Consider the following 22869-nt stretch of genomic DNA (forward strand, 5'->3'; position numbering starts at 1 on the left):
CCAAGTCACCGAGGCTCACAATCCTCCCCCTCCCACCACCCCCACAATGGTAATCAACAGCCAAATCCTCTGGTTCTACCATCATATTATCTCTTGTATATGACTCTGCTCTTAGGACTCTGTCACCTATTGGAGAAGGCTTCTGGTTGTGCAAATCTTTCCCCACCACTGCCCATCTTCCAAGCTAACTGATCTTTCTAAAGCACCTCTCTGGCCATCACACTCCCCCACACCCCAATTCAATAAACACCAGTGGCTTGAAATTATACCCAGGATTAAATATGAAATCCTGTTTGGCTCTTTTTATAACTTACTACTTTGCACATAGTCTACACAATTCAATGACGCTGACCTCCCTACTGTTCCATTCTACAACTCCCAAATCACTGGAACCCTCTCCCTCCTCCTGCTTCCTAATTTCCGTCTTTAGCTAATTGCCACCTCCTGCAAGAGGCCTTCCTGATTCCCCTGAATCTTAGTGCCTTCCATGAGATTACCTCCAATTTATCCTGCATCTTCTCTGTACATGATTGCATTCACCTGGGTGCTCTGGAGAGCAGAGGCTGGTTTTTTGTTTTGTGGCCTTTCTTTGCATCCTGAGTGCTTAGCATATAACTGCTTATTGACTTGACTTGTTCAAACTACTCTCCTTACAGTTTAGTTGCTCAAACCTTGACTCAGTGGCTTCCCTCAACTCATCCTACTCCTTTAATAATTAGTTCTAAAAGTTTCCTAAATGTTTTTTTCTTTAAAAGACCAAATTTCTTTTGACTTTAACTCCCTTGAAGAGGGGGAAATCTGTTTATATTTCCAAGTCTCATTGTTTTCTCTGTATACACTGGCACTGTTAAACTTTCTAAACCCTAGCACAGGTATACAGGGGAAAGTTGTTTTTCAGGGGTGGCAGTGGTGATGGTGGTGGTGGTGGGAGGGACTGTAGGGGCACTTCTAGTTTTCCTAGATGGAGTCTCTGATTACTGCCCCCTCTTTACTAAGCGTTCAATGCAACACTTGATTTTAATAAGTAGAACACCACAAAGAAACAAAACCACACTTTTAAAAAGGATTTTATTATACAGTATAAACAGGAAAATCATTATCAATTTGAAAGTTACAGAATTCCATACCCCAAATAAGAAAGCACCACATTTAAAAATTACATGAATAAGAAATAATTGAAAACTGAATACATTAAAATGGTCTATTCACTAGTAGATAATCATGAAATTCCAAAGCCTTTACTAAAGGTCTAAATGTGAATTTCTAGTACTATAATATTTACAAAGATGATCATCATGGCAGACAGGGATAAAATGGCATGGCAGCAGAAAAAGACAAGGTGGGACTTCCTTGCTGAAGTAATACATAAAGGTTAACACTGGTTTCTTTGCATTCATCTGTCTAGTTATAAATATGGGAATATTTTTGTAACTTCAGTTTAACATTTTTTCAAGTAAAAAAAAAATCCCATTAACACCGTTCTAAAAAAGTAATGTCTTTATAACTCCTGGAAAGAACTTTTTTTTTTAGAGATTATTTAATTACATGGAAAATCTGTTCATGTGAGTAATAAAAATACGCACTTTTACTTTTCATGCAAAATCCACTAGCAGAGAAATAAGTGAGCACAGGAAAAAACATTTACGGCTGGAGAATAAATTTTATATCTTAAGTGAATTAAATGAGGAAATGAAGCACAATCATTTTACCAATCATAAAGTATACATTTTTAAAAGCTGTTGAATAAAAATCCTTTAACTCACATTTCACTAAAGCCAATCTTCCAAAAGAACTCAATTACTGAATAACACTACATATGAAAATGAGATACATAATGCTAACCACTGGATAGTAAGTGTCACATTGGCTCCAAAAGATATTTCTGTAGAACACATCTCTGTAGTAGGGTAAACTTCTTCAGTTTTTTTTTCTCTCTAAAAACTGACTGCTAATTAAGCTTTCCAAGTAATTTTGTGGTACTTATTTACTGGCATTTTGCAGAATTCAAAATGAAAATATTTTTAAATTGTAAAGGCACATAGTCCATCAAATATTCTCGCAAGGCTGAGAATTCCTGTTTTAATTTACACTCAGTAGTGCTCTAGGTATATTTCAAAACAAAGACAACCCCTAGGAATTAGTAAGTTTCCTAAATATCCCTGACACTAAGTAATATTTCTTGGAAGCTTCTCTATTCTAGCTTTTTTCTGTTTAAGATAAGTGTAACCACCAAAACTATGCACACCAAGCAGCCATTTCTCCTCCAGCTTAAAAAGTTACTAATTTGATCACACTGATCTGTACAAAACTACACTAAAATTCAAACTCTGAGCTTGACAAATTTCCTAATTTGGCATTTTCTATAAAAGAAGTCATCAAAATAAAACCTCATGGGACCATTAAAAAGTGAAATAACAAAATAAAATCACCATGTTAAAATACAAGTCTTGGCTTAAATTATAGGCATAGAACAAACAGAAATCAAGTACATTTCAGTAATTACATACCATTCGAATTTATGTAAAGTTATTCTTAAATAAAATGTGTTAAAATATTTGGCAACAACTAAAAAATCATTCTCAGGAAAAGAAAATACTGATAACATAACACTTAAGTATAAAATACATATACTGTGCCAAATTTCCTATTATCTTCCTAAGTTTTGGATTAGGGAAAGGTTTAATAATCATCATTATTATCAAGGTGACATCTGGGGAAAAAACACTTGGTTGAGATGCATGTAGACATTATCTGGCCCCCCACCCCCCACTGGCATAAGTTTCTGATTATTAAAGCAGTATTAACTGAATCAGTTTCTTATGGAATCTGAAGATGTTTTTTGACAAATCACAGGTGTAGTTCAAAGTTAACAATCCTAAAAATGAGGTTACTAATTTCAACATGGGGACAAAGGGTGAATCCAAATGTTTTTGAAAATTCATACAATATAAGCAGGAGTATTAAATTGAGAAATTAAATTTCATTGGTTCTTTTTATACCATTATTGGATGTTCTATGAACTAATTCATTTAATTAGAATTAAACTTAAATAAACAGTACAGAAAACTATCTGTATTTGTTAACATTTTAGCAAGTTTCCTGTTAAAAATGATTCAAATATATTAAAAACATGTAGCTGGTTGATCTTCAAAACTGAAATGCTGCCTAAGTTCATAATTTCCAGACACTGTAGTTTCCTTGTTCTTCACACAAGAATACTGGATGAAAATGCCTGGTATAAGAACCTTCAACACGGTAATCATCCTGGTTACACTCAATAAGCATATTTATGGAGAAAACGTTCAAATGCATCATAGATGGCTTGCCTAAAATAAATGTAAAAACAAGCAATCAACACAAAATTAAGCTGTACAGGCACTGTGCTTATAAACAAAAAAGCTCAACTGGTTCCCAAATAAGGCAAGGTTCATCAACCCAGAACTCCCTCCTATACAGTGAGTCACTCCAGAGCCAGGACGAGCGCAGGGGTAGGACCCTGGAAACGAGTCACTGTTGCAAGAAAACTCAAAAAAATAGCATCGCAATAGATTATGTAGCAGCAACACTGTTAAGTCATGCCAGGAGATGAATTAGTTCTGTTATTTTAGCTTGGAACACTCTTCTGAGGCTGTGCCCAAACGACAATCATGATCGTGATGTTGTGTGTCCTCTACAAAGTGATCAAAGTTGATCTCATACATTAAAAAATAGTTAGCTCCCTTGGTTACTAGAAATACAAATTCCTAGCAACCTAAAAGCAAAAGGTCATCTATACTGGGAAATTATTTCAATTCTGTAGAATTCTAGGAAAAACATGTTCAAATTTATTTGTGGTGCATACATAAACGTGTGTGCATGTGTGTCTGTGTGCTACACTCTTAAATGCTGAGAGTCTGAAGATGTGTTTCCTAAGGGGATGCTCAACCAATGGAGAATGGCTCTGAATAAGTTACGGTATCTGAATATGATTAAATACTACTGTGCTACGTGTTAATTCTAAGAAAGATGAAAGGGATAGCTCCAGAGAAACACAGAGAACTTTTATGAACCAGTGCCAAGTAAAATGAGCAGAATCACGAGAACAATTTACACAGTAACGTCAATATTGTAATGATAATCATCTAATACCACACTGATCAACATGATGACCCACAACAATCCCAAAGGACTCACACAACTGAGTCACTCATGGTGCATACAGAAATGCTTTTCCTCTCTCTCTGAACATGGCTAATGTGGAAATTTGTTTTGCATGACTTCATAGTAACGGGTTTTGGATTTCTTGTCTTTTCAATGGGTAACGGAGGGAAAGAATTCGGAACTGACAACAAATGAACAAAAAAGATTTGTTTCCTGATTATATATGTTTGACTACCTGTCTTTGCTGACTTTTTAAGAAAAAAAAAATACAAATATGCTAACCTAATTCCTTTTCCATACCACTCCTTAGCCGGTTCTTTCACCAACACCTTTAGCATGCCATGGCGGCAATGCATTGGCTGTAAGCTCCCTCTACATACCCCTGGGAAAGCAGACTTGTGTCCTTCTTCATTCCAGTCTCTGAGTAAAAGGCAGCTATTCTTTCCAAGGCCAATGTTTTCATGTCCTGCCCTTCTCCAGGGACACTTACTCTAGAACGTAAGCTCCTTAAGGCAGGGGCTGCTCCATTATTCCCCTTCGATGCCCAGTGCCTGCTTTCGCTCTTCTCAACATGTGTCACAAAATCTCCCATTACACTTCAATTATGCATTTGCCATTTAGGGTTTTAGGCCATTCATTCCACTGTGAATATCCTCAAATGGCATTATGAGTTTTTTTAAAAAAAGAGCAAAAAATCCAGTAATGCTTAGGCAAAATCATGAAAATCCATACAATGTACTCAAATCTTTCTAAAGTGGGTCCATACCACCTCGGCATTTTGCTGCCTCCAATTCCCTGTTCTGTTCATGCCAGGTTGCCTGTCTAAATGTCACATAAACATCATTTTTGCCAAATTTACTCCTACAGCAGTTTACAAATGGACAAATCTGCCATCTATTGGTGCAAGGATGGAAATGGAGATTCCAGGCACTGGCAATGGATAAAAAAATAAGAAAGCTGGCATTTTTAGTAGAGAAAGACAACAAAGATGAAGGGAGATGGAGCTAGATTGGGCAGAGAGCCATGCCAGGGCACATGGGCCTGGGGAGGGGGACTCAGCTCCACTCCTTCTTCCATGACTGACTTCTCCCTCTGAAAAAGATTTCTGGCCAAGGCCACCTTTGCCACTCTCAGGGATGCGTCTCTGCTCACAACTCCACTCTCAGGGATCTCTTTGCCACCTGCCTCTGCCCCACAAGCAGGGACCCTTCCCACTCCTGTCCCACCCAGCTGCTTTCCCACTTTCTTTTGTGGACTGTCTTTCCCAGGAGAACATAAGCTCCCTGAAGATGAGGATGATCTTGCACACAGCCTGGCACATCCTAATCTGTCCTGATTCTACCCACTCTGTTACTTTCAGGAACATAGCCCATTAGTCACTGTGCCTTCCCTCTCCTTCCTATCCCCAGGGTTACCTACTGCCTACAAACCAGTCTACCCCCTTCTTAAAAATCCCTTTACTTCCCCCTCTTCCCTTCTGCTTCCCTGCTTCTAGAATGAATTGTCTACACTTGCTACGCACCTTCACTTCCTCACAGTACACTCACTTCTCCATCTGTTACAACCTGGCTTAGACCCTGGTCTTTCCAAGGTTCTGAATGATGCCTTCTCATCTCTTCTTCCTTTCAGGGATCTATGTGGCTTTCATTCTTTAACCCTGCTCCCCAACCCCCCAACAGACAGGATCTCCTCTGGGCTTCCATGACTCCTCTCTTGGCTTTCTGTCTGTCCTTCTGCAGGTGTTTCATCTCCATCAACCATCAACCAACAAACATTTATGAAAAGTATCTACTATGTGCCAGGCAAAGGTACAAAATGAAACATTTTAAATCCTTCTTATACTTGCTATCAACATAACTGTTTAGACCCGGGATAAACTTTTATTTTTAAATACTTTGATAATTTAACTGTATTTTAGTATAACTGATTTCCTTTGAATTCCTAAGCATTTTATTTTAGGTATTCAGACATGATTCTGAGGAGGGGTCTACAAGGTATCACCAGATCTGTCTGTAGGCAGTGGACAAAACACTTAACCCTTATTTGCTTCAGTTCCTCATCTGTGAAATGGGGGACACATGGAAGAAGGAAATGGCAAACCACTGCAGTATATTGGCCAAGAAAACCCCAGGGACAAAAGTCTATGGGGTCACATAAAGTTGGACATGACTGAACAATTTCTGCTTATTTGTGACTTGTGTTCACAGATCCCGGCTCTCTGGAATCACAAAAATACCACACCACCACTTGCAGTATTTAAAATTAAAAATAAAATCTGAGAACTCCAGCACAGCACTGAAGGGCCTTTACAATCAATCTAGCTGCAAACTACCTTTCCAGTGCCATCTATCACTACTCTCCTTCAAAGTCAATATTCTATTCCAGCCAACAGTAAAGCTATTCTCCACTCTTGTCCCAAACTTCCTTGTTCTATGAATTCATACATGTCTTCAGCCCTTTATAAAATATACTCCCTCAACTCTGCCTGCGGAAATTCTCATCCTCCAAGGCCGTTGCTGTCCATCCTTCGTTTCTGAAGAGGACCAACGGCACCACAGGGCATCTTGACTTAACGTGAATGGGATTTAATTGAGGCAGGGCTACACAAGGCGTTGCTCTTTTTCACTCTCTCCCAGAGTCACTGAAGTCCAGTAGCAGGCAAAAGTCAGTACTGGTGATGGAATGGGATGCAGCGGATGACCTTGGCATTTTCTCTCTCTGACCAGCTCTAACAGCTCCACAGCCCGTTTCAGCTGCCTTCACGGTCACTGGAACAAACTGTTCTCACCTGCCCATTTTGCTGGGGGAAATCTTCACAGGTTTGGGGCTGACATCCCCCTACACCGATGGGTTTGAGGCCCATTCGATACCATCTGCTGAGATCGTTTTATTAGGGTGTGGCCACTGCATTACTACAGCTTCTTGGAGCTCCAGGTGAGAGCTGGGTGAAGGTGGCCACCAAAGGTAGATGAGCAGCCCTGAATAAGGCTTGGCAGCCCTCATGCCAGAGGTGCTAGTCCCTCCTTGACACCCCATCCATCCTCCAATGTTAATCTCAGGTGCTAACCCCGCTTCCTCAAGTTTCTCTTGTTCCTCTTCTTTTCCTTCATTATGCTCACAATCATACATTAGATTTATCTGTGCCACATCCCTCTGAGGGGGCTGTAAAGTGCCTGATGGCAGGACTGTGCCGTCTTGTGAAGATTTCCCTTCCCTGGGCCAACAAACCCTCTTTTTTCTTAAATGTTGCCCATGACAATTTCCAGCCCTTTCCTAGTGACTGGCCACTGGATATTCTCTAGTTCAGAGACTTTTTTTTTTCTAGTTCACAGACTCAAACTTTTCTGTGTCCCAGACCCCTACTGCAGCCCAGTGAAGTCTATGAATAATATTCTCAGAATAATACGCAGATTACAAAGGAAACTGATTACATAATAGAGTTGTAAAGAATATTGAAAAAGGAAGTTCATGGATCCCATAGTAAGAATTCTTACTCCTTACAACATAGAGAAAGCGACTTTCCCTATCAGGACCTCAAAATCTTCAACATTAACATGAGGACACTGGGCTAGCTGATCTCAGAGTTGCCTCCTAAGGAAAACTCTATAATTCTTTATTGATTTAGCCTCATTGTAACTACTAAAGGTACTCCTTATAAGACTCACTCACTCGGATGGTAAAAATAGCTTGAGTGATACAGGTAAGAGTGTGCTGTACTGGGAGTCTGAGAATCTGGGTTCAAATCTTGGCTATTTGAACTTGGGCAAATCACTATTTCCCTGGTCTTCACTTTCCATTGCTGTAAAGTGAGGGGACTCTACTTTGATGACCTCAGAGGTCACTGTCGCCTCTAAATCTATGGTCAGACAATTCTAGTCTTGTCTATTGGGTACCTGAAATGTTCCTAATTACCATAGTGTCTTTACGCTGCCTACAATCTGAATTCTGCTTGAGGCTTCTAACTAGCTTCTGTTCAAACCTCTCACTCTTCTCCCTTATTATTACTCTTAAGTAACAATGATGGTGATGTTGATAATAGATGACTTTCAAATAATGCCTGTAACAATGGTTCTTAAACCTTTTGTGTGTGTCATACCTACTGCTGTCTGGTGAAACCTATGTCACACCAATTTATGTCTGATGAAATCTATAGATCCCTTCTTGGAATAATTTTATCAAAAGAACAAAATAAAGTACATAAAGTTACAAAAGTACATTAAAAAAAAGAATTCTTACTCCTGCTGATGCTAGAAGCAAACTGGGAGAGCAAAGATTAGTTTATCTGTTAGATTTATGGAGAATGGAGGAATTTATGACCAAACGAGATAGAGAACATTATGAAATGCAAAATGGATAATTTTGATTACATTAAATTGAAAAGTTTTTGTACAAAGCCAATGCAATCAAGATTAGGAGGGGAGCAGAAAACTGGTTAAGAATTTTTACAACCAATGTCTCTGATAAAGGCCTCATCTCTGAAATGTATAGAGACCTGAGTCAAATTTATAAGAATATAAATCATTCCCTAATTGACAAACGATGAAAGGATATGAACAGGCAGTTTTCTGAGGAAGAAATGAAGATATCTAAGGTCATATGAAAAAATGCTCTAAATCACTACTGATTAGAGAAATACAAATCAAAACAACTATGAGGTACCACATCACACCTATCAGAGGACAAAACAGGAAAATTATAAACACTGGAGATGTAGGAAAATTGGAACACTAATTCATTGTTGGTGGAGTTGTGAGCTGATCCAACCATTCTGGAGAGCAATTTGAACTGTGCCCAAAGGGCTACAAAAATGTGCATACCCTTTGACCCAGAAATATCACTTCTAAGGTTATATCCCAAAGCGATCATACAAATGGGAAAATGACCCACATGTACAAAAATACTTATAGCAGCTCTTTTTGTGGTGGCCAAGAACTGGAAATTGAGGGGGATGCCCATCAATTGTGGAATGGCTGAACAATTTGTGGCATATGAACGCAATGGAATACTATTGTACTATAAGAAATAATGAACAGGCTGAATTCAGAAAAACTTGGACATATATGAACTGATGCTAAGTGAAGTGAGCAGAACCAGGAGAAGACTGTACATTGTAACAGTGTACAATGTCAGACTTTGATAGACTTAGCTCTTCTCAGCAATGCAGGGACCTAAAACAATTCCAAAACACGCATGATGGAAAATGCCATCCACATCTAGAAAAAGAAATATGGAGTCTGAATGCTGATCGAAGCAGACTATTTTCTCTTTTTGTTTTATGTTTTTCTTTCTCATGGTTACTCCCATTCATTCTAATTCTTCTATAGGATTTGACTAATGTGAAAATATTTTCAATAGGAATGTATATGTAGAGCCTATATTGGACTGCATGCTGTCTTGTGGAGAGAGACAAAATTTGAAACTTATGGAAGTGAATGTTGAAAACTAAAAATAAACTTATTGAAAAAAAAAACAGAAAAAGAAATAATGAGCAGTTGAACTTCAGAAAAACCTGGAAAGACTTAAATGGACTGATGCTGAGTGAGGGGAGCAGAAACAGAAGAACACTGTACACAGTTACAGCCACATTGTGCGATGACTAACTTTGAAATACTTGGCTCTTATCAGCAATGCAAGGTTCTAAGAAAATGCCATCCACATTCAGAAAAAGAAACATGGAGTCTGAATGCAGATCGAAGCAAACTATCTATTCTTTTTCTTGTTCTGTTTCTTCTTTCTCATGGCTCATTTCATTGGTTTTAATTCTTCTTTGCAACATGACTAAAGTGAGAATGCTTAATGTGAATGTATATGTGGAGCCTGTATCATCTTGCATGCTGTCTTGGGGAGGGGTGAGGGAAGGAAGAGGGAGAATATTTAAAACTCAAAAGCTTGTAGAACTGAATGTTGCAAACAAAAAATAAATAAATTAAAAAAAATAATTCTTACTCTAGTTTCTTGAAGTTAACTACTGCAATGGAGTGCTGGACCTGATTACATACACCAGGTTGGTCCGACCAGCAAGCACGGAGTATAGATGAGCTGGTACCTCCTTTGTTCTGGACAGCTTACATATCACAATAGACTTTCAATCACCTAAACCCCCTCAGTCTTTTTTATAAAAACTACTATGTAAAATGATAAAACATACTCACACCTTTATAGCTGAATTACTGAATCTAAGTGCAAGGAATTAAAGAAAATCCTAATTATGTGTGATTTCATAATCTTTGACCCAAACTTCTAGCCTGATAATCTTTTGTATTATTATTCATCCTCACTAGCTTCTGTCCTATGCCTCTCCTTTACAGCCCAAATCTGCAGATTTTCTATACTAGGTGCTTCTACTTGCTTTCCTCTCATTGCAATGTGTCTTCTGACCTCCTCATCTCAACTGAAGCTGCTCTTGGCAGAGACACCTTATTCCTTAACTGGCAAATCTGGTTCTTTCTTCTCTATCCTCAATCCTCCAGCTGCCCTCTATAGTTTCTGACACTGCTGATCACTCCCTTCCCCTTTCCAGGTTCCTCTCCTAGCTGTCTGACTGCTCTTCCTACAGGTCACGCCCCACAAATGTGGCTGCCACCCCCAAGGCTCTTTCCTGGGTCCTGCTCTAGGCTCTTTCACTTATCTCTTCATCTCTTCCATGGCCCCTTGTCATGTCTGTGCAAATCATTCTCACATCTACACATACAACTCAAACCTCTCCCCTCAGCCAGAGACAAGGACCACTCGCCTTTTAGACATTTTAAACTGAATGCCTTCTAAATGTCTCAAACTCAATATGTCTAATACAGAATCATTATCTTTATCCCCAACCCTTGCACCTTTCTATTTTTATTACTGTTAAGGGCATCAACCAAGCTTGAACTTTGCACCCCCTGGGCCCCTCCTCCCTTACACTCCTATTTATCCAATCTGTGCTTGAGTCTTGTCATTCCTACTTTCCAGGATCCCTCTTATCCATATATATGCCCCTTCATCATTCTCATTAAGCTGCCCCCTGCTGCTGCAGGCCCCCATCAGCTCCCAATAAGACTCTGCAGTAGCCTTCAGCTGTTCAGCTTGGTCTCCCAAAGTCTTAAAGTGCAGGTCTGACCTTGTCAGCAGTGAATCCCTAGTGCTTCCAAGGCCAAACATAGAAATGCCCTGGACTTGCTGGCCCCTCCCTGGCTCTCCAACCTTTTCTCCCCAGGCTCCTGTGGGTGACTCTGCAAGCGTGGCCACCCCTGCTGGTCCTGCAACATGACAGTCCATCTCTTCCCTCAGGATACAGAGCATCCACAGCTGATGATAGCCACCCTCTTCATCTTGACCTTCTGGTTTCCCTGTCCTCTTTCGACCCCTGGAGCCAAACCCTCTGCCTCCAAGTGGCTTTTTCCAGGCCCTAGTGCAGAGGCCTTCCCTCTGGTCTAGTCTATGTGCCCACAGGCCTTTACAGATCATCTCCCCATTAGAATCTGAGCCATCTGAGGGTAGGGTCTTGTGTTTTTGCTTCTCTTTCAATCTCTAGCACTTAACACAGTGTCTGACACACAGAAATAGGAAGTGCTATTTTTTTCATCCAATGTATCTGTTTCTTCCATTGACATCTGATTTGCATATTTGACAAGTATGCTATTTTATGTCTTCATTTAAATCACTGAAAAACCGTGGGGAAAAAATGAAGTCTGAAGACAAGGTCTCAGAGGTTTGCCACTAGAAACCTCATCTTCCAAAAGTGAAAGGAAAATGAAAGGAAAAGGAGGGACAAAAAGAACAGGAATGAATAGGCCCCACAAAGTCACAATAAAAAAAGAGTGTTTTTATTTCTACTGGTTAAGGAAGGAAAAAAACCTATTTAGCCTAAGAACCTCACCTGAAGAGTCCCTGTTTGAAAAGGTAAGCACTAATATGCCCCCCTTCTAGGTATCGAATTTCACATCCAGGCCAAATTTCTTGAAGGCTTCGGACTCCTGTTCGTGGAATATAGGCATCTTCTTTGGCTTGAACCACTATAATCAGACTTGGATCGACTGGAACTATGTATAGGATAAAAACAATGCAAAAGTATGTTTATTCAAGAGTGTGAACATAAGAATTTAATAAAGACTATGTGAATGGTCTGAAAAATTAAAATACCTTAATGTTGTGAAACTGTTTCAAATTCAAATGATAAAAAGATAATTTTAACTCCATGAAATGGAAAAGCTCCTCAAAAGCCAAATCAATGCAAAGATGGGAAGGGAGACAATCAAACTGGGAAAAAATCTTTCCTTCAAATACCTTTGTTAAGAGTCAGATACACAAGCAACTACCAGAAGTCATTCCCCAACAGAAATGTAGTCAACTGATAAAAAGAAACAGTTCTCAAAAGAAGAATGACAAACTTTTCACGATGGCATGAAAAATTGCTCCATATCACTAACAGGAAGAATGTAAATCAAAAGAAACCCTGAAGTTTCACTGGTGGATTAAGAAAAGAAGACAAAAGTCAACACTCAAAGGGTTGTATAAAGAGAAGGGCACACAAATGCTAGGGGACCTGGATTCTAGGATACGATTTGGAATTATGTGAAGAATGTGACTCAACTGTCCGTCTTGCGACCCTGAAATTCCAGGTGCCCAGGTATGTAGAGGAGTCTAAGGAGCACAGTGGGTCATAGCCTGGACTTGGAGTTTAGAAGACCCAAGTGTGAATCCAGGTTGGCTGTGTGATCCTGGGCAAGTCCCTCCACCTCGCTCAGTCTCAGCTTTTCCGTCTATAAAATGGGGATAACATCTACCTCCCAGAGATGTTGTAAGGAACAAATGAGATACATGCAGTACTTTGTAAACCTTAAAGCCCTATAGACAGCCATTTTCTTCACTGTCATCATCTCCAAGGAGGTATAAGAAAAAAGGCTCTAAATATATACCAAAATATTTAAAGCAGCAACAAGCTGGATCCTGCTTCCTCAGGAAGGCCTTCAAATACTTGGAGAGTTTCATCTTCCCTTGCCAACCCCCCCGTTAAATACCATTTAATGTATTATTACATACATGCTTACCAGATTCTAATATTTTCATAAACAAATATTTCCCAAACTACTTGATCTAAATTACAGAATGTTTGGAGAGTTTTGATGAGTAAAGTATGTTATATAGCCTTTAAAATGCATAGTATACTCGCACACTGGAAAAACCCAGATTTCCTTGAGAAAATGAGTACCTGAGAAATTGGCAACATGAGTACACTCATCCATGACTCCTTTCATAAACATTAAAGATTCCTTCTGTACAGTGCTCCTTCTTTTTTCTTCATTGAACTGCTGGTCTGATCGACTTACAGAGCTCCCATCACTGTTTTTCTTGGTGGACAGTGTTTGACTCAGGGACTGAATCTTAGAGACATCTTCCAACACAAGGCCTTCAGATCCGGCATTGAGAGAGGCTTTACCAGTGTTTTGACACTGAGTAGATTTCATGCATAATGATTCACCAATGTCTAGGTTCAAAGTTCTGGGAGCCAGATCAAAATTGGCCAAGTTGTCCACACTTTTAGGGAAATGTCTCACAAAGTCTCGTCCCATTTTAAAAGAATCTGTCTGAAGAGTTGAAAGGGGGAGAGAAAATAGGAGAAATGAGAACATATCCTTAAGGAAGACAGACACCTTTATTAAAATGTCTTATTTATCAACTGCTTAAAAAAAGTTATGAGGCTGTAAGAGTTAACTAAAATCAAACAACTTCCAAATGATGCCACTGAGAACAAGGATTGATATTTTTAGTCAAAAAAGCTTCATTCACCTATCTTGGGGAGAGGGGAGGGAGGGGGAAAAATTTAGAACTCAAAATCTTATAGAAAGTGAAGGGTGAAAGCTAAAAATAAATTAAAAAAAAAAAAGGAAAAAAGTTGCATTCACTTACACTAGCCTTACTGCTGGAGTTTAAAAAAAAGAGACAGAAACACCTTAATCATCCTCCTAGACCCAAATGCAACCCAGGTTATATGGCTATTTCTGCCACAAATACTTCTATATACATTACTCTTAAGGCACTTTCACAAGTTGAAATACCTTAGGTAGAGTTGACAACAGGTTTTTTTTAAATGAAGTAAGTTTTTCAAGTATGATTAATACTTATGGATCTGGAAATATCAAAGTTTGAAAATATTTGTATTTTCAGCAAGAAAGAGGCAACTAAAATTACAACAATAATGGCTACAGAGACATGGTGAATGGCTCCTCTGTGGTGACCTTTTGAGAGGACTTGAATAAGATATGAACAGAAAAGTTAGACACAGATAAGGCTGCAACCTGCACAGTTAGTGCGAATTTACCAGTCAATAAGATCATAGATCTTTTGAAGTATTTTTAGACTTAAAAATTTTTCCCCATCATAAATTATCAGAAAAATGTTAATAATGACAACGATGAGAATAACAATGAAAGCATTTATGTAGTATCTACTGTGTATCAGGTGCTATGCTAAGCACTTTACAAATAATCTACACAACAACTCTGGGTGGAGGTGATATTACCATCTCCATTTTAAAGCCAGGGAAACTGGGGGCGGAGTCAAGATGGCAGCTGGAAAGCAGGGACTCGGTTAAGCTCCCCCCAGGTCCCTCCAAACACCTGTAAAAAATGGCTCTGAACAAGTTCTAGAGCTGTAGAACCCAAGAAATAGCAAAGGGAAGCAGGGCTCCAGCCCAGGAAAACCTGGGGGGCCACTGGGAAGGGTCTATCACAACCTCCTGGGAGTGGAGCAGAGCCCGGCAGAGCCCAGCGTGGGCGGCACCAGGAACAACCAGACCTGGAGCCGGGTGGAACAGGCCCTAGCATCCTGAATCGGTGAGCTGTGGCAGTTACCAGACTTCTCAACCCACAAACACCAAAGACAACAGAGAAGGTTAGTGGGAAAAGCTGCTGGGACAGAGTGAAAGGAGCTCATGGTGGGCCACCGCCCCAGGGGCCGTGGAGGTGGTGCAGCTCTGAGGCTGCTTACAGACCTACAGCTGCAGTTGCCTCAGGCCCCAGGCCCACCTGGTGGGAGGAATTAAGTGTCAGATTAGAAGGGGAGTGCAAAGCCTGCTTTGCCCTGCCTGGATCTGGGCCCCAATCCTGGTTCTTGGAGGAGAAGGAGCGCTGGTATAGCAGAGCTTGCTGGGTAGAAATAGCTCTGAAAATAGCAGCGCAGCTCCTCAAGCTTGAGACAAAGTACTCTCTACTCTACAAGCAGTCATACCCCAACAAAAAGCTCAAGGGTCAAGTAGTTGGCTGTGAACATGGCCTGGCAGTGAAAATGGACTCAGATTCAGACTTTGGAATCTTTTTTTGGTGACAAAGAAGACCAAAACATACAGCCAGAAGAAGTCAACAAAGTCAAAGACCCTACATCAAAAGCCTCCAAGAAAAACATGAACTGGTCTCAGGCCATGGAAGAGCTCAAAAAGGATTTGGAAAAGCAAGTTAGAGAAGAAGAGGAAAAACTGGGATGAGAAATGAGAGTGATGCGAGAAAACCATGAAAAACAAGTCAATGACTTGCTAAAGGAGACCCAAAAAAAATACTGAAGAAAATAACACCTTAAAAAACAGACTAACTCAAATGGCAAAAGAGATCCAAAAAGCCAATGAGGAGAAGAATGCCTTGAAAGGCAGAATTAGCCAAATGGAAAAGGAGGTCCAAAAGACCACTGAAGAAAATACTACCTTAAAAATTAGGTTGGAGCAAGTGGAAGCTAATGACTTTATGAGAAATCTAGATATTATAAAACAGAACCAAAGGAATGAAAAAATGAAAGACAATGTAAAATAGCTCACTGGAAAAACCACTGACCTGGAAAACAGATCTAGGAGAGAGACTACCTGAAAGCCATGATCAAAAAAAAGAGCCTAGATATCATCTTTCAAGAAATTATCAAGGAGAACTGCCCTGATATTCTAGAGCCAGAGGGTAAAACAGAAATTGAAAGAATACACTGATCACTTCCTGAAAAAGATCCCAAGAAGAAAACTCCTAGGAATATTGCTGCCAAATTCCAGAGCTCCCAGATCAAGGAGAAAATATTGCAAGCAGCCAGAAAGAAACAATTTGAGTATTGTGGAAACACAATCAGGATAACACAAGATGTAGCAGCTTCTACATTAACGGACCGAAGGGCTTGGAATATGATATTCTGGAGATTAATGGAGCTAGGATTAAAACCAAGAATCACCTACCCAGCAAAACTGAGTATCATGCTCCAAGGCAAAATATGGACTTTCAATAAAATAGAGGACTTTCAAGCTTTCTCAGTGAAAAGACCAGAGCTGAATAGAAAATCTGACTTTCAAACACAAGAATCAAGAGAAGCATGAAAAGGTAAACAAGAAAGAGAAATCATAAGGGGCTTACTAAAGTTGAACAGTTTTGTTTACATTCCTACATGGAAAGATGATGTGTGTAATTCACAAGACCTCAGTATTAGGGTAGCTGAAGGGAATATACATATAATATATAGACAGAGGGTATAGGGTGAGTTGAATATGAAGGGATGATATCTAAAAAAAAATAAAATAAAATTAAGGGATGAGAGAGGAATATATTGAGAGAGGGAGAAAGGGAGAGATAGAATGGGGTAAATTATCCCAAATAAAAGTGGCAAGAAAAAGCAGTTCTGTAGGAAGGGAAGAGGGGGCAGGTGAGGGGGAATGAGTGAATCTTGCTCTCATTGGATTTGACTTGAGAAGGGAATAACATACACACTCAATTGGGTATCTTACCCCACAGGAAAGAAGGAGGAAGGAGATAAAGAAGGGGGCATGATAGAAGGGAGGGCAGATAGGGGGAGGAGGTAATCAAAAGTAAACACTTTCAAAAAGGGACAGGGTCAAGGGAGAAAACTGAATAAAGGGGGACAGGACAGGAGGGAGCAAAATATAGTTAGTCTTTCATAACATGACTATTGTGGAAGTGTTGTGCATATTGATACATATGTGGCCTATGTTGAATTGCTTGCCTTCTTAGGGAGGGTGAGTGGGGAGGCAAGAGGGGAGAGAATTTGGAACTCAAAGTTTTAAAAGCAGATGTTCAAAAAAAAAAGTTGCTTTTGCATGCACCTGGGAAATAAGATATACAGGCAATGGGGCATAGAAATCTATCTTGCCCTATAAGAAAGTAAGGGAAAAGGGGATGGGGGCAAATGGGGTGACAGATGGGAGGGCTGACTGGGGAATGGGGCAATCAGAATATATGCCATCTTGGAGTGGGGCGGGGGGAGGGTAGAAATGGGGAGAAAATTTGTAATTCAAAATCTTGTGGAAATCAATGCTGAAAACAAAAAATAATAAATAAATAAATAAAAAGTTGGGGAAACTGAAGCAAACAGAGGTCAAGTGACTGGCCCTGGGTCACATGGTGAGGAAGTGCCTGAGCCCGACTTTGAACTCTGGCCTTCCGGACACCAGGCCCAGCCCTCCATCCGCTGTTTCATAATGGAGTCTTAAAATTCCAAAACTTTTGATGGGTATTCAACTGTTTTTCTAACTAAAAAATAAGCCTCGTACGCCACAGTTGACTTTACAGGCATAACCTCTCTAATACTCCCAAAGAGTTACTCTTACAATACTACCAAGAGTTACATGCAACAGAGGCAGGTCTAAAAAAAGCTGGATACAACTAAATTCCCATTTCAGTTCATCAAAATTCATGGGCTTCCGCTACAAATTCTTTTGAAGCCTATTCAGTTTGAAGACAGGGCCATAGTTTTGGGGTTGAGACACTATAAGGGTTCCATCATATTGCTGTCCTTGCCCCCTGCTCAGGAAGGGCTCTGGGTGTGGTGGAAGAGAAAAGGCATAAGATTTGGAGGCCAAGGATCTGCGCTGCCAATTCCCAGCTAGGTTATTCCCCAACAAGAGGAATTTATGTGTCTCATTTTTTGTTTAATAGACTTCGTCAATGAGAGCATTTAAAATTTTTTTTTTAAAAATACAAGCCTGTCCCTGAGAAATTAGTACCTAATTACTGTTCCTTGCACAAACCACTCCATCTCCTACCATAGGCGTGTCCACCGCCTGTCCCCCAAGCCAAGACCTCTCCTTCTTCATCCTCATCTCCTGTCTTCCTTAACATTTCAGCTAAAATCCCACCTTCTCAAAGAAATCTTTTCCTGATCTCCCTTAAAGCTGGTGTCTTCTCACTGGTGACTATCCTCAATTTATTCTGTATACATATACCTTTTTTGCAAGTTCCCTCCCTCATTAGCCTAATAACTCCTTAAGAGCAGGGAAGGTTTTCTAAGGCACAGTGCCTGGCATATAGCAATGGCTTAATAGATGCTTGGTGATGTGAGTATGTTATGGTAAGTTTACAGGATACTAATTGAAAATAATATTCATTTACAGTAGTGGAAAAGAAGAAATTCTATATTTCAAATTAAAAATGTACACCAAGTTACCATGTCAACCATGTCTGACAGCTATCTTAAGATTGTCTGTAATTTTGAAACTAAATGTATCCCAAGGAATTTATAGTATTTTTTAGAATATACTATTGTGGAAGAAAAACAGAGGATTCTGTGTTTATTCAGCCAATGTCTCTAAAAGAAGTAATTTATTCATTATCTCCAAGCAACTGACCTGAAGAGAGGGAGAAACTAAGGGTGGAGTTTGGCACTTTCTCTAACCCGAGTAATTTCTATTTACAGTCGATTTAGGCGAGAAGGGAGAACGTGGACATGGCAAGTAAGAGCTGCCCTGGCTCCAGTGAGAGCACAGGCATTTGTCTGGCATTTTTTCATAAGACCTTGGTGGGGGCAGTGAGAAGAAGCATAGAAGGATCAAATATAAATTTACTTGTACAACCTAGGCAAGAAAATGTGATACTTCTTGGTGAGTAAAAGATTATTAGAGATTTTTCCAAAAGATCTTTACAAAGATATTAGTTAGGGAGATTAACTTAACCTATCACCCTACAGTCACAAACCAAGATATGTTCTTAATCCAGTTTCTGGGCTCTCGGGTGGCAGCTGCTCTCAGAGAGTACCTTTCCCTATTTCTAAAACCTTGCCTAAAGTCCCACTCTAAGGCCTGTGCCTCTGTCAGCAGAAAACAAGCTGCGGTGGGCCCTGCCAAGTTCAGGATCAGTGATAAAAGTCTATGTCAGCTCTCTATGGCAGGTCAGCTAAAGTCAGAGGAGAGGCTCATCACCAAGTCAGCACCAGGGGGATGAATTTTCCAGCCACAGAAACTTTGGAAGATGATCTGCTAAGTTAGAAGGCTTCAGTCTAATATATAGATGTCATCAAAATTGCAGACTGACAAATAAAACCTGTGACAGTCACAATTTGGAGACCTGAAGATCAATGAAAAATCAGTAATATACATATTTGTTATATATTTATAGACGCAGCTACATGGTACGGTAGACAGAGCACTGGGCTCCAGCCTGAGATGCTGACTAGCTCTGTGACCCTGGGCAAATGACTTACCTTGTTTCCCTCAGTTTCCTCATCTGTAAAATGGGCTGGAGAAGGAAATGGCAAACCCTCTAGTATCTTTGCTAAGAAAACCCCAAATAGACATGACTGAAAATGGCCAAACACCATTATTACACAGCTCAAAGTGCCTAGCACTGTGCTAATATGCACTATATATACACTATGTATCTAAAGCTACCTAAACACTGCATTTTGTTACCAAAGCAGTAAACTTCCAGCTCAAAGACAAAATATACCAAGTAGCCCAAAAGAAAGAATTCAAGTACCGAGGAGCCAAAGTCAGGATCGTACAAGATCTAGCCGTCACCAGGATAAAGGAATAGTTTGGAATGTTATCTTCCAGAAGGCAAAAGATCTAGGTTTACAATACAATAACAAAACTATGCAGTAGGGAAGTAAGGGATCCAAAAAGGAGGTAAAAAAACTTACCCAGAATAAAAAAAAATGTTTAATGCATTTTCAGAGTTCTATGTCTTGTTTTAAAACACCAGCATGCTTCTTAATTTTGAAAAACAGGGAAGACATCAGGAAAAGACAATTTCTTGCTAAAGAGGGCATTTGTCCTTCCTCCCCACCCCCCACTTCACTGCTTGTTTACATATTATCTTTAGGCCGGATCATAGGATTGAGAGAAGGAAGGGACCTTGGTGATTACCTACTTCAAATTCCTCATACAGTTGGTGTGAGGCCCAGAGAGGTCAAGAGACTTGCTTTACCTGTGTGAACTCAAGGTCATATAAGTAGTAACCAAGCCAAAATTCAAACCCAAATTTAGGGTTATTGCTATTACACTGCCCCTCTCCCCTCTGATAACACAGAGAGCTGATGTCTAACCAAAAAATTCTACATAATCTAGATTCCGGTACTAGGCACAGAGCAGATGCCTAATAAATGATCACTGGGTGACTGATTCTATCAGAAGTAAAAATCAACTTGCATTTTCTCATTAAGAACTTCCTAGTTTGACTAGGCCAAAAGTGAAGATAGTTTACTCTCTGAGCAGAGAAAATTAAATGTACTGATTTTTATTAAAGAGATTTAATGGGAGTGTTTTCAAAACAATAATTAAAAAAAAATCCTGACATCTGAATTTGTCCTTAAATACCAAGTATCTAAGGAATATATGTCAATCATTTTCTACTACCTCACCTTTAAAAATTATGATCATAGAATTTAATGTTAGTGGTATTTTTCATATTTCTAGACAGTAAGAACAGTCAACCATCCTACAAAGAAATCTGTATTTAATCTAATAAGCTCCTGTAACAAAGAAATCTGAACACACTTACCCCACAATATTCAAGCATGTGAAAAATCTCTTCTTCATAAACTGTCTGTGTATAGTATTGCTTCTCCAACTCCCTCCAATTGATTGACTTACTTAGCACACCCTAAAAGAACAGCCAACATTAACACTAAAGGCCGCTTCATTCGTTATCATTTCTACATATTTAAAGCTCATTAAATATTAAATGTAGTAACATTACCGTAGTAAAGACTCCAGAAGCAGTTGACCAAGAAAGACAAGGAATTAGTGGCAAAGGTTTAGGCCAGTTGGTTACAGCTAATGAAGCCATCTGTAATAAGAATTACACAGTTATACAATGCTTTAAATAGGAGATCTTGAATTGAAAAAAGAAAAGTACTGTTTCCAAGAAATACTATTCAGTTCATTTTTATAGTTCACTTTTAGTACTATATTCTCCCAAAAAATTTTCAGTGATTATATACTTGGTTCCTTTGTTCGCTGATTCATTTCACATATTTAATGAGCATCTACAAATTGTACATTACTTTGTTATCTGTTGTGGCAAGATGTAAAAATAAAAGGCCAAAAAGATATTGTGACTTTGAGGAAGGGATAAATTACTGACACCAATAATACAAAGTAGGAAGCAGAAAGAAGTACAGAATGTTACTGGATTTCAAAGGACAGAGAGCAAAGGTCCTTCATGAAGGTAGTTCTCAGACTGGGGCTGGAGGGTGACTAAAGTTTTGAGAAGTGAAGGGAGAGCAGGGAAAGCAGAACAGGTAGAAAAGACATTTCAATTAGATGGAACTGTTTGAAAGACAATTCGACTAGAGACCAGCAGGTGTTAAGAGCCAAGAGGACGTAGGTACAAGTGTTGCTACTGACCCATACTGGCTACATGACCCAGGGCAAGTCACTTGGCCTCTCAGTGGTGTAGGCAATGCTCTAAAACTACAAGCTGCAGAGAAGGTTCCAACTTGCATTGGTAAAGGGAGGTTCCCCATCTGGGAGTTCTCTGTCTGTACCAGGACATCCTAGGTGCAGTCCGAATCTCTAGGCATCTATACTTCCAAATGCCTCTTCAAGGTGTGGAGCTGATCCTGGGTTCCTGGAGTCTGTCACAGTACCTGAGAGCCTGGCTCAATACTTTTCATAGATTATATCTTATCTGATCCTCTCAATGAAGTGACAAAGGTAGGTTAGAGGTCAGAGTGAAAAGGCCAAGCTGAAGTGTGAGGGCTTAATTCAGGAGATAACCAAATCACTGAATATTTCTGAGCAAAGAGAAAGGAAAGCAGAGAAAGAGGTCTATTTTAGAAAGCTGTCAAAAGTACATAAACTGGAATGGAAGGAGGGAGGGGGAGACCTATTAGTAGGCCCCTGCAACAGTCTAAGTGATGTGTCATGGCCTCAAAGGACTGATTCCAAATCTCAGCAGAGAGGCAGTGGACTGCAGGTCCCATATTCGCAGATTTGGCCAATATAATGAATCATCTTGCTTGCCTGTAATCATTTGTTACAAGGGAGGGTTTTATTGGGAGAGGCGAGGAATAGTTATTAAGAAGTGACAGTTACGTTTTAAAAGAATCAGTAAAAAAAATTTTAAACTTCTGGTATATCTCACATTTATCAGATTACTTTGACCCAGCAATACCACTGTTAGGTCTGTTTCCCAAGGTGATCAGCTGCTTATAGCAGCTCTCTTTGAGGTAGCAAAGAACTGAAGACATGAGGGGACACCCATCAACTGGGAAACGGCTAAAGAAGCTGTGCTGTGTGATGGAATGCTGCTGTGCTTTAAGAAACAATGAGCAGGTTGATTTTAGAAAACACATGGAAAGACCTGCATGAAATAATGAAGAGTGAAATGAACAGAACCGAGAGAACACCGTATACAGTAACAGGAGAGTTGGCAGAAGAATAACTGCAAATGACTAAGTTATTCTGAGTATTATAAACGCCCAAATCAACTACAGAGGACCTCTGAAGGAAGGTGCTGGTGCTATCCACCTTCAGAGAAAGAAGTGATGAATAGA

At 39.7% G+C, this 22869-nt stretch overlaps 1 protein-coding gene across 1 annotated transcript in view; it reads right to left on the reverse strand.

The window, feature by feature from the left end:
* Nucleotides 1-1049: 1049 nt before the first annotated feature.
* Nucleotides 1050-22869, reverse strand: part of ABHD18 (abhydrolase domain containing 18) — a 58546-nt gene continuing 36726 nt past the window's right edge. Inside the window, exons 10-14 of the mRNA XM_036763179.1 lie at nt 21069-21158; nt 20871-20972; nt 13328-13703; nt 11996-12158; nt 1050-3326 (exon numbers count right to left, since the gene is read on the reverse strand). Of these exons, the coding sequence (XP_036619074.1) occupies nt 3275-3326; nt 11996-12158; nt 13328-13703; nt 20871-20972; nt 21069-21158 (783 nt within the window). The 3' untranslated portion in view covers nt 1050-3274. The remainder of the gene's footprint in view (nt 3327-11995; nt 12159-13327; nt 13704-20870; nt 20973-21068; nt 21159-22869) is intronic.

Source organism: Trichosurus vulpecula, chromosome 6 (assembly GCF_011100635.1).
Source record: "Trichosurus vulpecula isolate mTriVul1 chromosome 6, mTriVul1.pri, whole genome shotgun sequence".
NCBI lineage: Eukaryota > Metazoa > Chordata > Mammalia > Diprotodontia > Phalangeridae > Trichosurus > Trichosurus vulpecula.